We start from the raw sequence: 21,996 nt of genomic DNA, 5'->3' as shown, positions 1-21,996 counted from the left end.
GGGGTATAACATATAACCCACATTGAAAAGGCGGGTGCCTCTGTGCTTTCTCAGGACCAATAATTAACCCTGCATGGCTTAGGCTTTGTTGCAACACGAGAGAAAGCTAGGAAGCAATGTTTCCCCATGTTTTGCCTTCATTTATTAGCTTGAGTTTATATCCTAAGCTCCCAGAAGGTTGGACTGTGATCTAGGAATATCAACCAGAGAAACTTCATTACCTGAGTTGCTTTTTGATAGAGAATTTATATCACAGCAACAGAGAAGAATGTTGCAACAAAAAAATGATACCTCAAATGTAATTTTCTTACTGTAAAGGACTTGAAATTCTTAGGCCCGCCCTTGCTATCCTGAAGGGTGAAAACTGGTTATCAGTTCCAACACCACTGTGGACTTTGTTTATAATATTCTTTATTTACCCAATGTTCCTCTTGTGCAACATTGTCTGATTAGCCTCTTTCTGAATTTGTATACTTCCTTTTAAAACCAAACTCATTGATTTACATTAGCAAGATACTTGCTGTTGAATTTGATGTAAACCTTCAGTCAATCTGGGATTTGTCTTTCTGTAGATTAGCAGACAGTGCTGGGAATGCTGTGCTCTGTCCCTTCTGCTCACCTGGTTCTGTCACTCATACCTCACTAACCAATCAGAGCTTCCAGAAGACCCACCAGTCAAATGGGATGGTTCTCCAGGGAACCACGCTTCTTGTTTAGTGAATCCTGAAGAAATCATAGTCTCATGCACTGTGCCTTGGGCTCTCTTGTTGGGAAAGACCATTTATCCGCTCAGCAGCTGCACCATGGTGAGTGGTTGCTCTCCATAGATTGGAATAGCAGTGGGCCAAGGTGAGTTAGGGACCAATGTCCCCAGGTGGGGAAGAGTGGCAAGCTTTGGTGCTTGTAGCCGCTCTCCCCACCTGCAGAGGAGTGACTGGGCTTGGTGGGTGAGGGGCCACTGTTCCCAAACTAGGTGCAGCGGCCTGCTGAGGCTTGTGGCTGGTGTGGTTGCATCTTCTCCTGGCTGTGTGGGAATCAGTGGATAAACAGAGTTTAGTGTGTTCCTGCCTCATCCTAAATAGTCCTAAGTGATCCTTGAAATACCCTGCTGGCAGCCTCTGGATAACTTCACTGCCCAGGCTTTGTCTGCACAGAGCAGAGCTTTGGGAGCTGCAAATGGTGGTGCCTTGTAGTGCTTATGTTGTCGCATGTGGAGAGACATCAACAAATTTTTCAAACTTTGAGACTACTGGTCTCTCCAGTATCTTCAGAAGTTCTGCACTTTTAGCATTTAGGTTTAGGATCCATGTGTAGTTAATTTTGTGGAGCTCATAAACAGTTTCTCATGTGTAGAGTAGCACTCCACTGCTAAACTGTGAAGTAGGATTGCATAATTGATAATAGAATTAATGTTATAAGAATTTACCAGTTCTTAGGAGACATTAAGTCACACAAAGTAGAATTTAAGTGACGGAGTGCTACATTCCAAATTCCCCAATGATAAATAGTATACTAACCATGCCTGTTAGAGATTAGTATCATGAGATGCAAATGTTTGTTCACCAGGATTAATAAGCCATTAAGGTACATTCCTATAACAAATGAGACAACCATGATTTGCAATCAGCTAAAAGACCCACTTTCCCATCAAAGGCCTCTAACATGTTGCTCAAGGGGCCATTACAGGGTCACAACCTGTGTGCCATGAAAGTATAATAATTCTAGAACAGCTGCATTTTTCACTTTTTAGAAACACAGTTTACAGTCAATGTTCCCTATACTGATTGAGGTCAACTTGAATCCTGTCTGTAGCCCCACAGGGTATTACCCTTGCTATCCTCTTGAATAACTGCCATAAATTTTTGGATTACAAGTATGCAGCACCACAGAGTTCTAAAATTACCAGTTTGAGTCATATCTTGTACCGTCCATTGCAATAACAATAAAAGGATTTGCATGGAACATGGTTTCTCCCTTCATACCAGAAGAGTAGGAACAGTATACTGTGTACACTGGAAGGGGGAAAAAGACTGGACAATAACTAGATCACAGAATGAAGTTTAAGGGAGTGATCTTCAGAGCTATTCATTACAAAGAACGACTTGATTGGGCACAGTGTGTGACTTTCTGTGTAATTTCCCATCATACATTAATTCCTCTCATGCAATTGAAGACAGACACTGGTGTATGTACAATTTAGGGATAGCTTGAATTACTACATATTTAGTTTCCAATTAATAAACTCACGTACAGATGTATTCAATCCTGGTTGACATAGTTATGTCAGCTCAGATGTTTGAGACACAGGCCATTGGTTGTATCTCCATGTTTCAGCTTTGAGCACTCAGCAGCTAACTTTTTACAAGGGACAAAGTCATGCATTCTCTTATTAATGGTATTCTCCCTACCAGGGAAGTACCTACTCTGTTTCAAAGTCAGTATAACTAAGTGTTCAACTATTTTTATCATTTTTATAATTGAATTATTATAATTTTTTAGATTTCATTTTCTTCAAAGGCATTACTGCTTTTATCTTTTTTCTATTTTCCAGTGTTTCCCAGTATTTGAATTATCAGTTTAGAGCAGTGGTTATCAACCTGGTGGGTCATGGCTCATTTTGGATTGATCAAATGAACCTAGCATAGGACTGGCCTAAGATCATCATAAAGTACAGATATTTATATTATAATTCATAACAGTAGCAAAAATATAGTTATGAAGTAGCAGCAAAAATAAATTTATAGATGGGGTGTCACTACATGAGTAATTGTATTAAAGGGTCATAGTACTAGGGATATTGAGAACAACTGGTTTAGATTAATGTCTCCTCTAGCTAAAACTTGTATCATGCTTTGTAACTGAGAATTGCTGTGAATTCCATAATCCTGCCTCTGTTACCCCATTGATGGAAAGATAGTCCAGCAACTCTTACCAGGCTGGACCTTGACTGGTCTGTGTGAAGGAGAAATAGATCAGTGAATGAGAATCCTTCAATTTCTGTAGATTTTATCTATAAGTGAAGCTGGTAGATTCACAGTGCAGAAAGGGAGAGACGGGACATTGGTTGAGAACTTTCCTACATCAACAGTAGTTGAGATTAGCAATGTGGAACTAGATAATGAATTTTAGGTGCTCCCTAAATGTCCTGATTGTCATAACTTGATGTCTACAGACCAGGCAATCAAGAATCTGGATAAAGAACTGAACATATCATGAAATCAAATTGCTATAGTTACAGTAGTTCAACCAAAATAGATCAGAGTGAAATTTTGTGTGTCTGCCTAACAGGACTGTTATTTTACTGGTTTTAGATAGACATCCTGAGGTACAAGTTTGAGAGAGATCTTTGTGCTCTAGTACAAATTCCTAGTTTCTGGAACACATTGTCATAAATCCTGTTTCAACTTTTCAAAATAATTTCTTGAGATTATAACTATATCATCCACATTCTCTTATCCTCAAGCCTTACCATGACCCTTCAGTGTCTTCTCATTCTTGTCTTGCTTTTGTTTAACAGCAGTTGTGAATGTGACCTGCATTTGGCTGCAGTGCACATTGAGTGTGTATGGAATGTGCATACAAAGCACCCTGTGCTTTGGATGAGGAGCAGGGTAAGCTTTAGGAAAGTAGAGGAATGTCTACTAAAATACTAACCTTCTAGACTACAGCCCTGTCCACTGAACTGGAAGGGCAGAGCAGAAAGTTTTGTGATATCTGAGTAATTTGATCTCTGATTACTCATTATGGGAGCTGATAATATTCTGAGGCCCTGCTGGGTGGTGGTAGACAGTTAGAGACTCTGGGAAAGCTTAGTAAGCAGTAGGTAGCTTACAAGTGGTTTTTCCAGGAGTCTTCTCTGCTTCTGTTGTAATGAGTTGTAAGGAAGTCCACAAGCTATGCCATGGTGAGTGTAGGGTGCTCAGAGAAGGTCTGTTCATCTGTCATTTCTCCTGGGATTTTGATTGGCCATGAGGCAAGCTATGGTTCTGTTTGTCTTGTCCTCTGAGCATCCCTGAGTATGGATTTCCTGGGTAGAGGGAGACTCTGCAGCTCTGTCATGGTAGGATATTATGCTTGTAATATCACTGTTCAGTGTACAAACAGTCATGCTCTTGATGTGCATTGGGAAGAGATTTGAAAATTGATGTTGTGGTTTCTAGAATTTCTGGATATTGCATTTCACTTTCAAGTTTGTCTTATGAATCTTTAAATAGTTTAAAAGCTGGTAGTCTTATGGTGATGTTTATTGTCTCTTAGCAATACATGATTAGATACTTCTAACTTTCTGCTATCACCAGCTATAATGACATGATTCAGTGATGTTTAGTACCAGTGGACAAAAGGAGCTACCAAGGTTTCTCAGGTGTTCATGGTTTTGTGGAGGTAGATAGGGCAGAATCTACATTTTTTGCTATAATCGATGTGACAGGAAGGAGATACTAAATTATTCCATTTTTTAAATATTTCTATAAATATTTATCCTCAATGTTTTTATAAATATTGATCATGAATATTTTTCCCATTCTTGATTGTTATAGCTCTTCCTCTACGCCTGCCCAGACTCCTAAGAAGCAACATGTGATCTGCCCTGCGATGAAAGGTACTGAGCCACATGGCTAACATAGATCAGAATAATGGATTACTTTAAGCCACAAGAGCTAATAAGTAGCCAGAGCTACTGGGCCAATCAGTTTTATATCTTATGGAGATCTCTGATTTTGTTTACGGCTTGTCAGCTGGTGGGGAACTGGGCAGAAACCTCAACATGCAGGCCCCCCTCATGTTACAGAATGGCGTCCACATGGATAACTGCATCCACAGAATGTCTGAGAAAGCTATAGAAAGAATACAGTTAAGCATGTTTTCTAGGTAGCAGTAATTTCTTGGGTCTGCTTCCTAGAGGAAAGTAAGCACTCTCATGTAAGGGAAGCTTCCTGACCCAGCTTTAGCTGCAAAACCCTGCAGCTATTTTAAGAGTTCCTGCCATGAAACATTTAAACGGTGTTGATGAAAAGGTAAACATATGCTTTTCAGTTTTCAGCCATAGCAGAAAAAAAGCTGAGCAGTTTTAAAATGCTGACTTTCTTGGCTGTCCTGCCAGGGCAAACTCTGATTCTTTCAGTCAGTAAGTCCGATTACGAAAGCACTTGAGTATGGTCTGTGAGCAGAATGCTGCAGCTTGCTTGGTGGTAGGGACCTTGAAACACTGTAGAGTTGTGGAAATCAATGCTGCTCTGGCCAGTACCTGAGCCACAAGGCTGGAATCAGAGAAAGCTAGATCCAGCTGTCAAAGCCATGGCTTTAATCCTCTCCATAAAGACTCATGTGGTCAGAAAAAGAGATATACAGTAAAGAGAGAGTCAAAGATGAAGAAAACCTCTAAATGGTTTATAGTGTGTTTAAAATATGTAGGCTATAGGTTAAAGTTCTTAAAGTGAAAAAAGAGTAGTTGGGTGTTGTGGTACACACCTTTAATCCCAACACTTTGGAGCCAGAGGTAGATTGACCTCTGAGACCTTGGTACTTCAGGGTGTGGTGGAACACACCTTTAATCCCAATGCCTGGGAGGCAGGGACAGACAGCTCTGTGAGTTCAAGGTGTGGTAGCACACACCTTTAATCCCAGCACTGGGGAGGCAGATCTCTGTGAGTTCAGGGACTGCCTGCTCTACTGAGTTGTTCCTGGATGAAGATATACAGAGAACCTGTCTCAAAAAGTAAAAGTAAAAATAAAAGAAATGGAGGTTAAGTAAATCCACATAAAGATGGAAAATACACGGAGAATCTTGATACTGTATGTTATGCAGTCTTTGAATTGTTTTAATGCTGGCCCTTCATCTTACAAAACAGCATTACAAATAATATGGCTTCTGTGTGATTATTTTAGGTCTGAGCAGCTGGGAACAAACAAGCAGCCACCCATCCATTCCTTCGAGAAGGTAAGGCACATTGCTTTGTGGAAGGTCCAAGCCCCTATTACTATATCTAGGCTGAGCAATGTATCCATCCAAAGAGAACAGGTATCCGAAAACCAGTACAAGCAGTAGAGATAAATCTGGTGCCACTCCCAGTGGCCCATCCGTCTGCCCCAGCCATACCACTGTCAACCACATTCAAGGGAATAGTTTGTACCTATGATGGTTCCTTCCTAGTCTGAGTGGTGATGGTGAGCTCACAAGAAGCTCATTTAAACTATTTCAGTGGGTGGACCCATCGTGGTCTTGACCTCTTTGCTCATATTCTCATTTCTTCCACTCTTCAATTGGACTTTGAAAGGTCAGTCCATAGCTGTGATGTGGGTCAGTTGCTGGATGAAGGTTCTTTGGTGATATGTAAGTTATTCATTAGTCTGACTGCAAGACAAGGCCAGCTCAGGTCACCTCCACTCTTGCTTAGGGTCTTATCTGGGGTTATGCTTGTGGATTCCTGGGAATTTTTCTAGAGTCAGGTTTCTAACTCCATAATGGCTCCCTCAATCAAGATATCTCTTTCCTTGCTCTCATCTCTGACCTCCCTCCCTTTCAACTATCCCATTTCATCTATTCTCACCCCTTCCTTTTCCCCTCCTCTACCTTCCCTTTTCCTCCATTCCTGGGTTCCCATTTTTATTCAAGTGATCTTGTATATTTTAACTTTTCAAGTTGATCTATGTATGTTTTTCTTAGTGTATACTTTGTTACTTAGCTATTCTAGGATCATGAACTATAGGCTCAATATTCTTTATTTATAGCTAGTATCCACTTATGAGTGAGTACATACCATATTCATCTTTTTGGGTCTGAGTTACCTCACCCAGGATGGTGTTTTCTAGTTCCATCCTTTTGCATGCAAAATTTAACATCATTGTTTTTTTAACCACTCAGTAGTACTCTAACTAAAAGATAGTTTTTGATGACAGCTTCTGTTTCTTTACAGTTTATTCATCTATTTAAATTGCTCACCTGGTCTTGATTTAATTTTGATATATACTACTTAACTAGAAAATTGTCCATTTCTTTTATGTTTTCGATTTTGTGGACTATACATTTTTGTAGTGTGATCTGACAATTCTCTGGATTTCCTTAGTGTCTGTTATGTATCCCTTTTAATTTCTGATTATGTTAATTTTGATGTTATCTCGCTGCTTTTTTATTAGTTTGGATAAGGGTTTGTCTAGTGACCTTTCTCCACTTTCTTTATGTGTTTTGAACTTTCCTCTTAGCACTACTTTAATAGTGTTCTATAGTTTTGGGTACTCTGTGGCTTCATTTTTGTTTAATTTTAGGAAGTCATTAATTTCTTTATATTTTCCTTGATCCATGGTTGGTTCAATTATTTACAGTTCAATTTCCATGAATTTGTAGGATTCTTGATAGTATTGTTGTGAAGTTCTAACTTTAAAACATGGTGATCCAATAGTACAGCTATTACTAAACCTAACATAAATTTGGATTCTTTAAATATCTTATAGAAGAATTCTATAACAGTATGGTCCAGAGAATTTTGAGCCCAAGAATGACCTAAGTTTACATGTAGACAAATATGTGTTCACTGATGTAGTATCATAAGGGATTCATTTTGAGGGTTAAACTTAGGAATTAATACATGAATGCAATTGCTAATCATAACTAATTCCAGTAGTAAAATTGAATCTTCCAAATAAAAATACATATGGTAGTAGCACACAAGCAGTAACATTACTCTTGTATATAAGGATAAATATATAAGCAGAAGTGAATTCTTCTGTTCCAATGTACGTAAAGCACAACATTCACATAAGCCTGCAAGAATGTATGTAAAGCACAAAAGCCCCATAAGCCTGCAAGAATGTATGTAAAGCACAACATCCACATAAGCCTGCAATAATGTAAGTAAAGCACAACAGCCCCATAAGCCTGCAAGAATGTATGTAAAGCACAACAGCCCCATAAGCCTGCAAGAATGTATGTAAAGCACCACAGCCCCATAAGCCTGCAAGGATGTATGTAAAGCACAACAGCCACATGAGCTGTAGCAACAACAGCAATAAGGTTAAAAAGTACAGCTATTACTAAACCTAACATAAATTTGGATTTTTTAAATATCTTATAGAAGAATTCTATAACAGTATGGTCCAGAGAATTTTGAGCCCAGAATGACCTAAGTTTACATGTAGACAAATATGTGCTCACTGATGTAGTATCATAAGGGATTCATTTTGAGGGTTAAACTTAAGAGGAATTAATACATGAATGCAATTGCTAATCATAACTAATTCCAGTAGTAAAATTGAATCTTCCAAATAAAAATACATATGGTAGTAGCACACAAGCAGTAACATTACTCTTGTATATAATGATAAATATATAAGCAGAAGTGAATTCTTCTGTTCCAATGTACATAAAGCACAACATTCACATAAGCCTGCAAGAATGTATGTAAAGCACAAAAGCCCCATAAGCCTGCAAGAATGTATGTAAAGCACCACAGCCACATAAGCCTTCAAGAATGTATGTAAAGCACAACATCCACATAAGCCTGCAATAATGTAAGTAAAGCACAACAGCCCCATAAGCCTGCAAGAATGTATGTAAACCACAACAGCCCCATAAGCCTGCAAGAATGTATGTAAAGCACCACAGCCCCATAAGCCTGCAAGAATGTATGTAAAGCACAACAGCCACATGAGCTGTAGCAACAACAGCAATAAGGTTAAAAAGTACAGCTATTACTAAACCTAACATAAATTTGGATTTTTTAAATATCTTATAGAAGAATTCTATAACAGTATGGTCCAGAGAATTTTGAGCCCAAGAATGACCTAAGTTTACATGTAGACAAATATGTGCTCACTGATGTAGTATCATAAGGGATTCATTTTGAGGGTTAAACTTAAGAGGAATTAATACATGAATGCAATTGCTAATCATAACTAATTCCAGTAGTAAAATTGAATCTTCCAAATAAAAATACATATGGTAGTAGCACACAAGCAGTAACATTACTCTTGTATATAGGGATAAATATATAAGCAGAAGTGAATTCTTCTGTTCCAACAAGTGATGCATTAAAAAGCTGAACATGTTTTAAGGCAGTTATGATTTTCCAAATATGCGTCTGTATTTCAGTAAGGACTGTGAATAAGGCAATGAGATCATCACTGACTCTCCCTTCTCCCAATGCCAGAAAACTTTCCATTTATCATTTATTCTCATTTCTATTCATCCTGGTAACATTAATCAAGTCACAAGTGGTAGGATTCCATTCAGAACAAGTGTTAATAAATTCACCATATGGACCACAATTGATCCATTTATGTTGAATTATTTTCCAAATTTTCCCAAACAAGTTTTTGGTTAGTCTTCAGGTTAGTCTTCAGGTTTTGGTCTGGGCTTCTGATTTGAAGTATATTTTATGGTTCAGGTTATGTTTTATATTCATGAGGATTTAGGTATCATTCGGGTTTGAGTTTATGGTATGGTATAGTGTTCAGGTTTGTAAAAAGCATTACCTCAAATCTGAAATCCCTTTTTACTCATGTACATAGTCATTAGAAACTCTTGCCTCTTTGCAATAAACAATACCTCAATTAATAGCAGTAATGAAAATGAAAACAAGTACATAAAAACAAGGCAAAAAGTATACAGAAGCAAAGCAGTTCTTTATAAACTGGTAGGGTATGAATAAATGAGCTCAAAGTCCATTCTTTTATCCATGGTCCAGATTGTGACAGAACATTTGAGATAAGTTTGTTTTCATCTATGCTTGATTTGCCAAGCATCTGTTTCCCAAGTTCATCTCACCTGTCCCATGAGGAGCCTGCACTCTGAGCCAGTTCTGTGTCTCCAGTTTCCTATGTTATTTTTAATTTCAAGTCAAAAGGAGCTTTAACCATAAAGTATGTACATATTCTGTGTGTTTAATATAAAACTCATTCATAAACCAAAATAAAAGTATAAGGTTGTAAGAACCCCCTAGGATCTAACCCTGTCAGTTTTTCACAAAAAATTTGTCCAATGTTAAAGGTATCTGAATCAGGAAATGATTTAGCAAAAGTCCTATATCATTATGTAAGTGATCATTGAAAGATTGAACATAGGCATTGCCCAAAAGATTTCATGTAAAGAATTGTTATAAGCCCAATCATTAATGCAAAAAGTGGTTGAACTCCAATCTCAACACAGTTATTTGTATCTTGTAAAGATACAAATAACTTAAGTACATCAATCTCTGTCTGAAGTCAAGCATATGTTTGAAAAGTCAAGCATATGTTTGTAAAGATACAAATAACTTAAGTACATCAATCTCTGTCTGAAGTCAAGCATATGTTTGAAATGGCTTAATCAAGATTCATGAGAATCTTTATGCCATTGCCCTACAAAGTGTTTCATCTGTAAGAATGTATGTAAAGCACAACATCCACATAACCCTGCAAGAATGTATGTAAAGCGCAACAGGCCCATAAGCCTGCAAGAATGTATGTAAAGCACAATATCCACATAAGCCTGCAAGAATGTATGTAAAGCACCACAGCCATATAAGTCTGCAAGAATGTATGTAAAGCACAACATACACATAAGCCTGCAATAAATGTATGTAAAGCACAACAGCCCCATAAGCCTGCAAGAATGTATGTAAAGCACCACAGCCACATAAGCTGTAGCAACAACAGCAATAAGGTTAAAAAATACAGCTACTACTAAACCTAACATTAACTTGGTGTTTTTCAAAATCTTATAGAATTCTATATCAATATTATCTAGAGAATTTTGAGCTCAAGAATGACCTAAGTTTACACGTAGACAAATATGTGTTCACTGATGTAGAATCATAAGGCATTGATTATGAGGGTTAAACTTAAGAGGAATTAATACATGAATACATTTGCTAATCATAAGTAATTCCAGTAGTAAAATTGATCCTTCCTATTAAAAATACATGTGGTAGTAGCACACAAGCAGTATCATTACTCTTGTATATAAGGTAAATATATAAGCATAAGTGCATTCTTCTGTTCCAACAAGTGATGCACTAAAAAGCTGAACAGGTTTTAAGGCAGTTACGATTTTCCAAATATGCATCTGCAGTGCAGTAAGGACTGTGAATAAGACAATGTGATCATCACTGACTCTCCCTTCTCCCAATGCCAGAGAACTTTCCATTTATCATTTATTCTCATCTAAATTCATCCTGGTACAATTAATCGAGTCACAAGTGGTAAGATTCCATTCAGAACAAGTTTTAAAAAACTGTCCGTATGGTCCACAATTGATCCATTGATTTTTGAATTATTTTCCATATTTTCCCAAACATGTTTTCCAAATAATTTGCTGATATTTTAAATTATAATATGTAAAATCTGGACATACAGAATATGCCAATTCATTATTTTTTGTGATATTATCCCAGGTATGATTAATGGACTATGATCATAGTCTTTGAAGATAAGTACGATATCTGCCTATTTTAAATACCAGGTTGTAAGCAATGCTGAAATCCCATTGGAAAACAAGGACCATTTCCAAATCCTATTGGTTTCTTTTTATCCACACAAGTCAAATTATATTGAGACGCCTCAAAATTATTCAGATAAGTCAAATTATTCCAAGAAGGAGAGAAGATACTGGGATGGTATACACTAACACATCAGTATCTCCCCAAAAGACAGGCTCAAATGTTGGTGGGTTAGGTACATAAGCCCAATAACTTAGGGCTGATCACTGATCAGTAGAGACAGATACCAGAGCACATATGGCCAGAAAATGATGTTCAGCTATAACCAGTCTTCTGCTGGAAAATAATCTAACCCTGGGATGCCAGAGATATTACGTGACCCCATGTTGGTAAGGGTAAAGACCTATGTCATCGAGGTCGCTTCCATAAAGATAATTGTGCCATTGCCAATACTAGAATGTCATCTTTGTGTCTCTACATTACCCCAAGATAGTTTATGTAATTTGTGGCTTTTTTCAAAAGTGATATTTTTCTGATTTCTCTCTCATCTCCTTCATCATTTGTATATAGGGGGCTACTGATGTTTTTTTGAGTTGACCTTGTATCCTGCCACTTCACTGAAGGTATTTATCCTATGTAGGAGTTTCCCTGTAGAGTTTTTGAGGCTACTTACACATAATCTAATAATGTTCGCAACTAATAAGTTTGACTTCTTCCTTTATAATTTGAATCACCTTGATTGCCTTTTGTTGTCTTACTGCTTTATCAGAACTTGAAGAACTATATTCTATATGCAGTGTATATCCTCATCTTCCTTATTTTAGTGGAATTACCTTTCTTCTCCACTTAATTTGTTTCTGGGCGTCAGGTTGCTGTATATTGCGTTGATTATGTTTAAATATTCTCCTCGTATCCCTGATCTCTCCCTGACCTGTATCATAAATGTGTATCAGATTTTGTCAATTCCTTTTTTAGTATGTAATATGTTGGTCATGTTTTTCTTTCAGTTTATTTATATGATGGATCACATGAATAGATTTTTGAATGTTTTATCATTCTTGCATCTCTGGGATGAAGGTGATTTGATTATGAAGGATTTTTTTGATGTTGTCTTGGATTTGGTTTGCCAGCATTTTCTGGAGTATTGTTGCATCCATGTTCATAAGTACGACTAGTTTGTAATTCTTTCTTGTTTGAGTCTTTGTGGTTTTGGTATCAGAGTAACTATAAAACTATTTGCTCCTGTGATATTTCTGTTTGTGAGGGTTTCTATGACAGCTTCTATATCCTTGGAGTTTATATGTCTTTAAATTTTTCACCTGTTGATTTAATTTTGGTATATGGTACCTAACCAGAAAATTGTCCTTTTGTGTTTCTTAATTTGGTGGAGTACAGGTTTGGATTAATATGTGTTATGGTTATAGTTCTTGTTTTTGTTAGTGTTTTGGTTTTGCTTATGGTATGTGTTTGTCTTCGGGTTTGATTTAGAGTTTGTTTAGAGTTAGGGGGTTCACGTTTGGTTTAGTGTTCATGTTTGTGTTCTGGTTCCATTTAAGGTATGGTTTATGGTTTGTGTTTGGGTTCAGATACTGGTTTAGGGGTTTGCTTTCAGTGATCAGGTCAAGGTTCTGGAAGAGGGTTTGTTAGTGTTTTTTTAGGGATCCGAGTTTGGGATAAGTTTTCTGTTAGGTAGGGTTTGGTTTTGGGTTAAGGTTTAGGGTTCCGGTTAGGGATCATGTTTTGGTTAGTATTCAGGTTTTTGTCTGTGTTTCTGATTTGAAGTACATTTTAGGGTTCAGTATGGTTTATATTAACATGAGGATTTAGGGATCGTTCATGTTCAAGAATATGACAGCTTCTATATCCTTGGAGTTTATATGTCTTTAAATTTTTCACCTGTTGATTTAATTTTGGTATATGTTACCTAACCAGAAAATTGTCATTTTGTGTTTCTTAATTTGGTGGAGTAAAGGTTTGGATTAAGATATGTGTTATGGTTATAGTTTTCGTTTTTGTTAGTGTTTTGGTTTTGCTTATGGTATGTGTTTGTCTTCGGGTTTGATTTAGAGTTTGAGAGTCAGGGGGTTCACGTTTGGTTTAGTGTTCATGTTTGTGTTTGGGTTCCATTTAAGGTATGGTTTATGGTTTGTGTTTGGGTTCAGATACTGGTTTAACGGTTTGCTTTCAGGGATCAGGTCAAGGTTCTGGAAGTGGGTTTGTTAGTGTTTCTTCAGGGATACGAGTTGGGTTAAGTTTTCTGTTAGGGTACGGTTCGGTTTTGGGGTAAGGTTTAGGGTTCCGGTTAGGGATCATGTTTTGGTTAGTATTCAGGTTTTTGTCTGTGTTTCTGATTTGAAGTATATTTTAGGGTTCAGGTTATGGTTTAGATTCACATGAGGATTTAGGCATCATTCATGTTCGAGTTTATGGTATGGCTTAGTGTTCAGGTTAGTAAAAAGCATTAACACAAATCTGAAACCCCCCTTTACTCATGTACATGGTCATTAGAAACTCTTCGCTCCTTGCAATAAACAATACCTCAATTAATAGCAGTAATGAAAATGAAAACAAGTACATAAAAACAAGGCAAAAAGTATACAGAAGCAAAGCAGTTCTTTATAACTGGTAGGCCATGAAGAAATGAGCTCAAAGTCCAATCTTTTATCCAGGGTCCACATTCTGACAGAACATTTGAGATAAGTTTGTTTTCATCTATGCTTGATTTGCCAAGCAACTGTGTCCCAAGTTCATCTCACCTGTCCCATGAGGAGCCTGCACTCTGAGCCAGTTCTGTGTCTCCAGTTTCCTATGTTATTTTTATTTCAAGTCAAAAGGAGCTTTAACCATAAAGTATGTACATATTTTGTGTGTTGTTGGATATAAAACTCAATCCAAAATAAAAGTATAAGGAGTTGTCGAATATAAAACTCATAATCCAAAATAAAAGTATAAGGTTGTAAGAACCGCCTAACACCTAATCCTGTAAATTTGTCGCCAAACAATTTGGCCAATGTTAGAGGCATCTGAATCGGGAAATGATTTAGCAAAAGTCCTATATCATTATGTAAGTGATCATTGAAAGATTGAACATAGGCATTTCCCAAAAGATTTCATGTAACGAATTGTTATAAGCCTAATCATTAATTCAAAAAAGTGGTTGAATTCCAATCTCCACACAGTTATTTGTATCTTGCAAAGACACAAATTTCTTTCCCAACCATCCCACAGATTGCTTAAGTACATCAATCTGTCTGAAGTCCAGCATATATTTGAACTTGCTGAATCAAGATTCATGAGAATCTTTATGCCATTTCCCTATAGTGTTTTTTTTTTTTGCAAGGATGTATGTAAAGCAATACCAGCCACATATGCAGTAGTAACAACAGCAATACAGTTAAAAATTGCAGCTATTACTAAACCTAACATGAATTTTGTTCTTTTCAATATCTTCTTGAAATATTCTATAACAATATGATCTAGAGAATTTTGAGACCAATAACTAACTACCTAAGCTTACACGTAGACAAATATGTGTTTACTGTTCAGTATCATAAGTGATTGATTATGAGGGTTAAACTTAAGATGAAAAGTAATTCCAGTAGTAAAATTTATTCTTCCTATTAAAAATATATGTGGTAGTAGCACACAAGCAGTAACATTACTCTTGTATATACGGGAAATATATAAGCAGAAGTGCATTATGTTCCAACAAATGATGCATTAAAAAGCTGAACAGGTTTTAAGACAATTACTTTTTTCCAAATATGCATCTGCAGTGCATTAAGGACTGCGAGTAAGGCAATGCGATCATCAATGACTCTTCCTTCTCCCAGTGCCAGAAAACTGCTTCCATTTATCACTTATTCTCATCTAAATTCATCCTGGTAATACTGAGCAAATCACAAGTGGTAAGATTCCATTTAGAATAAGTTTTAAAAAATTGACCGTATGGTCCATAATTGATCCATTGATTTTTGAATCATTTTCCAAATTTGGCCAAACATGTTTTCCAAATAATTTGCTGATATTTTAAAATATAATATGTAAAATCTGGGCATACAGAATATGCCATTTTCTAATTTTCTGTGATATTATCCCAGGTATGATTAATAGACTATGATCATAGTCTTTGAAGATAAGTACAATATCTGCCTATTTTAAATACCAGGTTGTAAGCAATGTTGAAATCCCATTGGAAAACAAGGACCATTTCAAATCCTATTGGTTTCTTTTTATCCACACAAGTCAAATTATATTGAGACGCCTCAAAATTATTCAGATAAGTCAAATTATTCCAAGAAGGAGAGAGGATACTGGGATGGTATACACTAACACATCAGTATCTCCCCAAAAGACAGGCTCAAATGTTGGTGGGTTAGGGACATAAGCCCAATAATTTACAGCTGATCATAGTTCAGAAGAGACAGATACCAGATCATATATGGCCAGAAAAAGATGTTCAGCTATAACCGGTCTTCTAGACTGATGGAAAATAATCCAACCCTGGGATGCCAGAGATCTCACGTGACCCAATGTTGGTAAGGGTAAGACCTATGTCGTTGAGGTCGCTTTCATAAAGATAATTGTGCCATTGCCAATACTAGAATGTTTTCTTTGTGTCTCTACATCACCCCAAGATAGTTTATGTAATTTGTGGCTTTTTTCAAATGTGATGTTTCTCTTATTTCTTTCTCAACTCATTTATCATTTGTACATAGGTGGCTACTGATGTTTTTTTGAGTTGACCTTGTATCCTGCCACATCACTGAAGGTATTTATCCTATGTAGGAGTTTCCCTGTAGAGTTTTTGAGGCTACTTACACACATAATCTAATACTTATTGTTCGCAAATAATAAGTTTGACTTCTTCCTTCATAATTTGAATCCCCTTGATTGCCTTTTGTTGTCTTACTGCTTTATCAGAACTTGAAGAACTATATTCTATATGGAGTGTACATCCTCATCTTCCTTATTTTAGTGGAATTACCTTTATTCTCCACTTTATGCCATTGCCCTATAGTGTTTGCAAGGATGTATGTAAAGCAATATCAGCCACATATGCAGTAGGAACAACAGCAATATGGTTAAAAATTGTAGCTATTACTAAACCTAACATGAATTATGTTCTTTTCAATATCTTATTGAAGTATTCTATAACAATACGGTCTAGAGAATTTTGAGACCAATAACCACGTAAGTTTACATGTAGACAAATATGTGTCTCCTTCCCTTGGTGTCCTGAGTTCTGTGACTGCAGATGCGCATCACCAGACCTCGGTGACACTTTAGAGCTATGTGCAGTTTAGAGTCTGGATCTGTGATAATATGGATGGTGACGTAGTTTCGAAGTTTGAGAGATGACTGACAAACTTAGGAAAGCAGCCAAACGTGTCCCCGGGAAACGCTGGGATACCCAGATAAATGATACTGCTAGGCTTAGGTGTTTTATGGGTGTGAGAAAAGAGTAGGGTTTAACTCAACTCTTCTTCCTGCTCTGCCTGGTGTTTTCTCCAGTCTCTAGAGGTCTCTGACATTGAACCTCTGGGTTGTTTTGGGAACATCTCAGTCACAAAACCCCAACATTTTAATGGCTCTTGGTGCTCTTTGAAGAAGATAAATTTTGTATCCATTTACCAAGTAGAGTAAATGCTGCAGGTGGGTTATGGTTTGGTGTCCCACTTTTAAAACTGTATGATTACTTGAAATCTGATGGCTTGTTTTTGTTAGGTAACAAACCGAAAGTATCCAAAACTGAAAGAAGTGGATGATGTGCTTGGTGGAGCAGCTGCCTGGGAGAACGTGGACTCTACTGCAGGTGGGAAGTTTTCCATTACAACGCCAGTGACTCAACCCTGCTTATTATTACTTATTATATTTAATAATAATAAGTCATTTATTATAATACAGCCCTGTATATTATTAGGACCAATGACATGGTTTAGCAGGTAAAAGCTCTTGTATTTGACCCTTGAAGCTCAGATAGCTGACTCAAGGAAAGTTGTTTTCCACCCTCCCCCAGTAAGTATGAAAGAACTAAGGAAATATAAATAATGACAAATATCAGTAATTACAAATATCTTGTGTTTGCAAATACAGGAAGTTTTTTTTTTTTTTTTTTTGGTTTTTCGAGACAGGGTTTCTCTGCAGCTTTTTTAGAGCCTGTCCTGGAGCTAGCTCTTGTAGACCAGGCTGGTCTCGAACTCACAGAGATCCGCCTGCCTCTGCCTCCCGAGTGCTGGGATTAAAGGCGTGCGCCACCGCCGCCCGGCTACAGGAAGTATTTTGATGATACGTTTTAGTTACAATATAGTCGTTCTTTAAGCAAGGCATTTAAACTTTTTGGTTTATTTGATTTGTTTTGTTTTGTTTTGAGAAAGAATTTCTTTGTGTAGCCCTGTGTGTCCTGGACCTACTCTGTAGACCATGCTGGCCTCGAACTCAGAGATTCACCTGTCTTCCTGCGAAATTCTAGGGTTTTTTGTTTGTTTGTTTGTTTTGGTTTTTCGAGACAGCATTTCTCTGTAGCTTTGGAGCTTGTCCTGGAACTAGCTCTTGTAGACCAGGCTGGTCTCGAACTCACAGAGATCTGCCTACCTCTGCCTCCCACGTGCTGGGATTAAAGGTGTGTGCCACCACCACCACCCAGCTCAAATTCTAGGTTTAAAGGCATGTGCACCACCACCTGGCTGTATTAAAAAATTTAAAGCAGGTTCTTTCAAGGAAAGATATTCTGAAAGGGAAATCACCATACTGATACCCGCTCCATTGTTTCATTTAGATTCTCCAGGTCAGATTGGACCAGTATAAAAATCTGGTATACTCTTTTTGAAGCAGGTTTGGAGTTTATTACAAAAAAGTTTCAATGTTGGTTTAAACTTAAATATTGATGGTTGTTGAAAGGGGAGAGATACATAGAGGGCAGTCATCCATGCTTTTTATTCTGTATGGATTTAAAAGTTTTGTGGCTCAAGCTTGTAAGCCAGTACTCTCAACCCTATCTCAATCAGTCAATCAGTCAATAGTTTTGGGGAAGCTGGGTGGTGCCAGCACTCAAGAGACAGAGACAAGCAGATCTCTGTGAGTTTGAGGAAATACACAAATCTATGTTAAAAGTTAGAATTAGCTAGGTGTGGTAGTACAGTTTGAGAGGTGGAGACAGGAAAATCAGGAGCTGAAGGTCATCTTGGCTACCTAGTGACCTTGAGGCCAACTCCAAGAACTTGTTTTTATAAAAGCAAACAACAAAAACCTTGAAAATGGAAAATGAGTAGGGGCTTAATATTTTTTAAATCTATTTTTATTTATTTATTTATTTATTTATTTATTTATTTATTTTTTGGTTTTTCGAGACAGGGTTTCTCTGCAGCTTTAGAGCCTGTCCTGGAACTAGCTCTTGTAGACCAGGCAGGTCCCGAACTCACAGAGATCCGCCTGCCTCTGCCTCCCGAGTGCTGGGATTAAAGGCGTGTGCCACCACCGCCTGGCTATTTGTTTATTTTTGAGATAGACTCTTATTATATAGCCCAGGCTGGCCTTGTGGCAAGCCTCTTGTCTCAGTCTCTTACGTCCTGGAATATAGCTGTGTACTACCACCCTGGGCAGGTATTTTTGTTTATAGCCTCTCAAAACAGACTACAAGAGACCCTTCTCATGCTATGCTTCCATCCAGTCTTCAGTAAAATTTGAGAAAGTGATACTAGGAAGGTGCTTTCAAAGTCACAGTCTCTCCAGTCCCCTTAGTATTGGTGTGCTGTGGGTCGGATGTTGCTATTGGCAAATTTACCATTGGCAGCATAGTCTGGATGAACGTGGGAATGAGATATTTACCCATACTTAATAGTATTTGTGTAATGTGGATGACTGGTTTTTCTCTTTGTCAGAGCCATGTCCCAAATGTGAACATCCGCGTGCCTATTTCATGCAGCTTCAGACCCGTTCTGCAGATGAGCCAATGACCACCTTCTACAAGTGCTGCAATGCTCAGTGTGGACATCGCTGGAGAGACTAGGGGCAGGGCTTCCCAGCTGCAGCCCTGACTTTGTGTGCTGAAGGTCTTTGCTGTGTGATAGGAAGCTAACTCTTCTGTGGTGGAGGACGAGGGTGAAACAGGTCCTCTGCAGGTCAGCAGATAAAAACCTTAATGCACAGGGGCCTCGGGTCCTTGGGAAATACACATGGTTTTGTTCCTTTATTCTTTGTGTTTATATACTTACTACCATTAGAACTAGAAACTTGGTTTATAGCCAAAGATAATCTTGAACCTCCTATTCCTCTTGCCTCTGTCTCAGAAGTATTAAGATGATAGGCATGTAAACTATGTTCATTCTATGCAGTGCTGGGCATTGAACTCTGAGCCTCATGCATGCAGACAAGTACAGACAATTAACTCAGTCAACTGAGCTATATCTCCAGCCATTTAATTTTTAAGATAATTTGTATTTTTTCTCTCTAGAACAATTATAAAAATATCCACAAAATCATTGAAAAGCACTTTAAAATTCAGGACTGACACGATACAGCTTGTATGATTAATAACTAAACAAACTTCTGTTATTTGGATTTTCTGAATGATGTTGATAGGAATTTAAAAGTAACCAAAAATATTTTCTATTTTCAGCTAGGGAGAAAGGGCCACAATAGAGCCTATGCCTAGCACTTACAAAAGTCTGTGTTTGAGCCACATTCAAAAGCCTATTAAAACTTCAATAAATTTAGAAAAGTTACTTATTTCCTAGAATTACTAGTGAGATTACTCTATATAGTGGGCATATTTTTTATGATGGAAGCTCTGGTCCTTTCCATGCAACTGGACAGTCATATACATGATAAAGAATGCAGATAGTAAGGAAATCTAAAATATCAGTATCCTCTTATGAACATAACACATCTAATGTTTTCAGAGTCCTTAAATAGTGTGGATGAGTAATTCACAAACAAAAGCTGACTTTGAAATCTTTGATCTGTGGTTATTTTCAAGCCTTTAGAACTCTGTTGACTATCTCCTTTCACTGATTCTGTTACAAAGGAGAGCCACATAGTCTTCTTTGAATGAAGATGTATTTGGGTATTAGATCACTTGCCTAGCATATGACAAGTTCTGGGCTCAATCCTTGGTACTGAATGACAGAGGTGTGGGGGAGAATGATAATTTTTACTGTTGGTAAGGGTTAAGACATTCTCACATTGCTGGTGAGAGTAGAAGATTCTATTCCTGAGAATAGTTTCTCAGGACAGTGAGGTAATATCTATCAGTAATTTAAAATGCTTCCCAAGGCTGACAGACATGCAATGTTACCACCTGAGAGGCCCATTCTCTTTTTCTCTGTTCAATTTCCCGCCTGGCTTTACTCTGCTAAGCCATTGGCCATAACAGCTTTATTCATCAACTAATAAAAACCACATATGTACAGAAGGACATCCCACATCAGTAGACATGAAACTAGACAAGAATTTGTAATAGTTTAAGTAAAATGCTATAGGTCCCCGAATGGCAGCAGTGGGCAGTGGGTCCTGAGACTACGGCAGGCCATGAAGGCAGCCGGGTCCCAGGAAGGAAGCCATGTGGTGGGTGAGAGACAGAGATGGACAGGCACGCCATGCAGAGTGAAGTTGGATAATTATTTAGTGGGTTAGGGAAGGGAAGGGGAGAAGGAGGAAGAGCAGAGAGAGAGAAAGAGAGAAATGGGGGGAGAAGTGGGGAGAAGTGAGACAGAAGCTGCCTCTTAAAGAAGGAAGGGACCCAGACTGGAAGCTGAAGATCAGCTTGCCTCAGCAGATGGAGGTGGGGGAATGGGAGTGGCTTGTCTCTTAAAGGGACAGGACAGACCATTACAGAATTGGTTTAGGCCGCACTAATAAGTTACTACTATACTGAATGGGTCGCTGTGTTCATCTCAGTATCTGGAATGAGCCAGGGACTATACCTTATTCACCTTTAGGTCCTCTGCATACTACTTGTTCAGTTTTAAAATGCTACCAGATGGGTCGATTAACCTGGCTTTTTCTGGCATTTGTACAGGTAAATAGTAGTTTGACTTCAGCCTTTCTTAGGTGAAACTCTCTTAAAGCCTTTCCTCTTTTCTCTCAGATAGCTAAACATTCCCAGTCTTGAAAGAATTCTGTCAGTCATCCTCAAGTATCAGCCTTGTGGTGGCCAAATGGACAGCTGATTATCTTCTTGCAGCCTGTCTTGGGCTTGTTCTAGCAGATGAATGATATTATAGACTTGAAATGTAACTCGGTGGTCTTAGGTTCAATACTAACATTAGGAGGTAGGAGGGTTGTCTTAGGGTTTCTATTGCTGTGAAGAGACCCCATAACCACAGAAACTTTTATAAAGGAAAACATTTAATTGGTGTGGCTTGCTTACAGTTCAGAGATTCAGTCCGTTGTCATCATGGTGGTGACATGGCAATATATAGGCACACATGGTACTGGATAAGTAACTGAGAGTCTTACATCTTGCAGGCAACGGGAAGTTGTTGTGGGATACCTCTTGTTTGTTTCCAGCTGCTCAGCCCTGAAATGATCACACAGAAATCATATTATTTGCAATACTGTTCGGCCAATAGCTTAAGCGTATTTC

At 37.8% G+C, this 21,996-nt stretch overlaps 1 protein-coding gene and 1 long non-coding RNA gene across 12 annotated transcripts in view; one reads left to right on the top strand and one right to left on the bottom strand.

The window, feature by feature from the left end:
- Nucleotides 1–4,585: 4,585 nt before the first annotated feature.
- The window catches only part of LOC119805913, a 31,543-nt gene continuing 14,132 nt past the window's right edge, over nt 4,586–21,996 (top strand). For 2 of the 4 annotated variants that reach the window (XR_006020721.1, XR_006020720.1), the window contains exons 1-6: nt 4,586–4,600; nt 5,887–5,938; nt 15,188–15,319; nt 16,130–16,182; nt 17,139–17,226; nt 19,292–19,531. This is a non-coding gene — a long non-coding RNA (uncharacterized LOC119805913). Of the gene's footprint in view, nt 4,601–5,886; nt 5,939–15,187; nt 15,320–16,129; nt 16,183–17,138; nt 17,227–19,291; nt 19,603–21,996 lie in introns of those variants that run through there. The other 2 variants (XR_006020718.1, XR_006020719.1) reach the window with 2 other exon arrangements.
- Nucleotides 21,741–21,996, bottom strand: part of LOC119805911 (zinc finger protein 120-like) — a 28,575-nt gene continuing 28,319 nt past the window's right edge. For all 8 annotated transcript variants that reach the window (XR_005284021.1, XM_038317681.1, XM_042054413.1 and 5 more), the window contains one exon: nt 21,741–21,930. Coding sequence is in view for 7 of the 8 variants with exons in the window: in XM_042054413.1 (XP_041910347.1) it covers nt 21,792–21,930 (139 nt within the window). In the remaining variant the exon portion in view is untranslated. The remainder of the gene's footprint in view (nt 21,931–21,996) is intronic.

The sequence above is a fragment of the Arvicola amphibius genome, unplaced genomic scaffold, assembly GCF_903992535.2.
Source record: "Arvicola amphibius unplaced genomic scaffold, mArvAmp1.2, whole genome shotgun sequence".
Lineage (NCBI taxonomy): Eukaryota > Metazoa > Chordata > Mammalia > Rodentia > Cricetidae > Arvicola > Arvicola amphibius.
The sequence above is the reverse complement of the archived record's forward strand: the minus strand, read 5'-3'. Positions and strand labels throughout refer to the sequence as shown.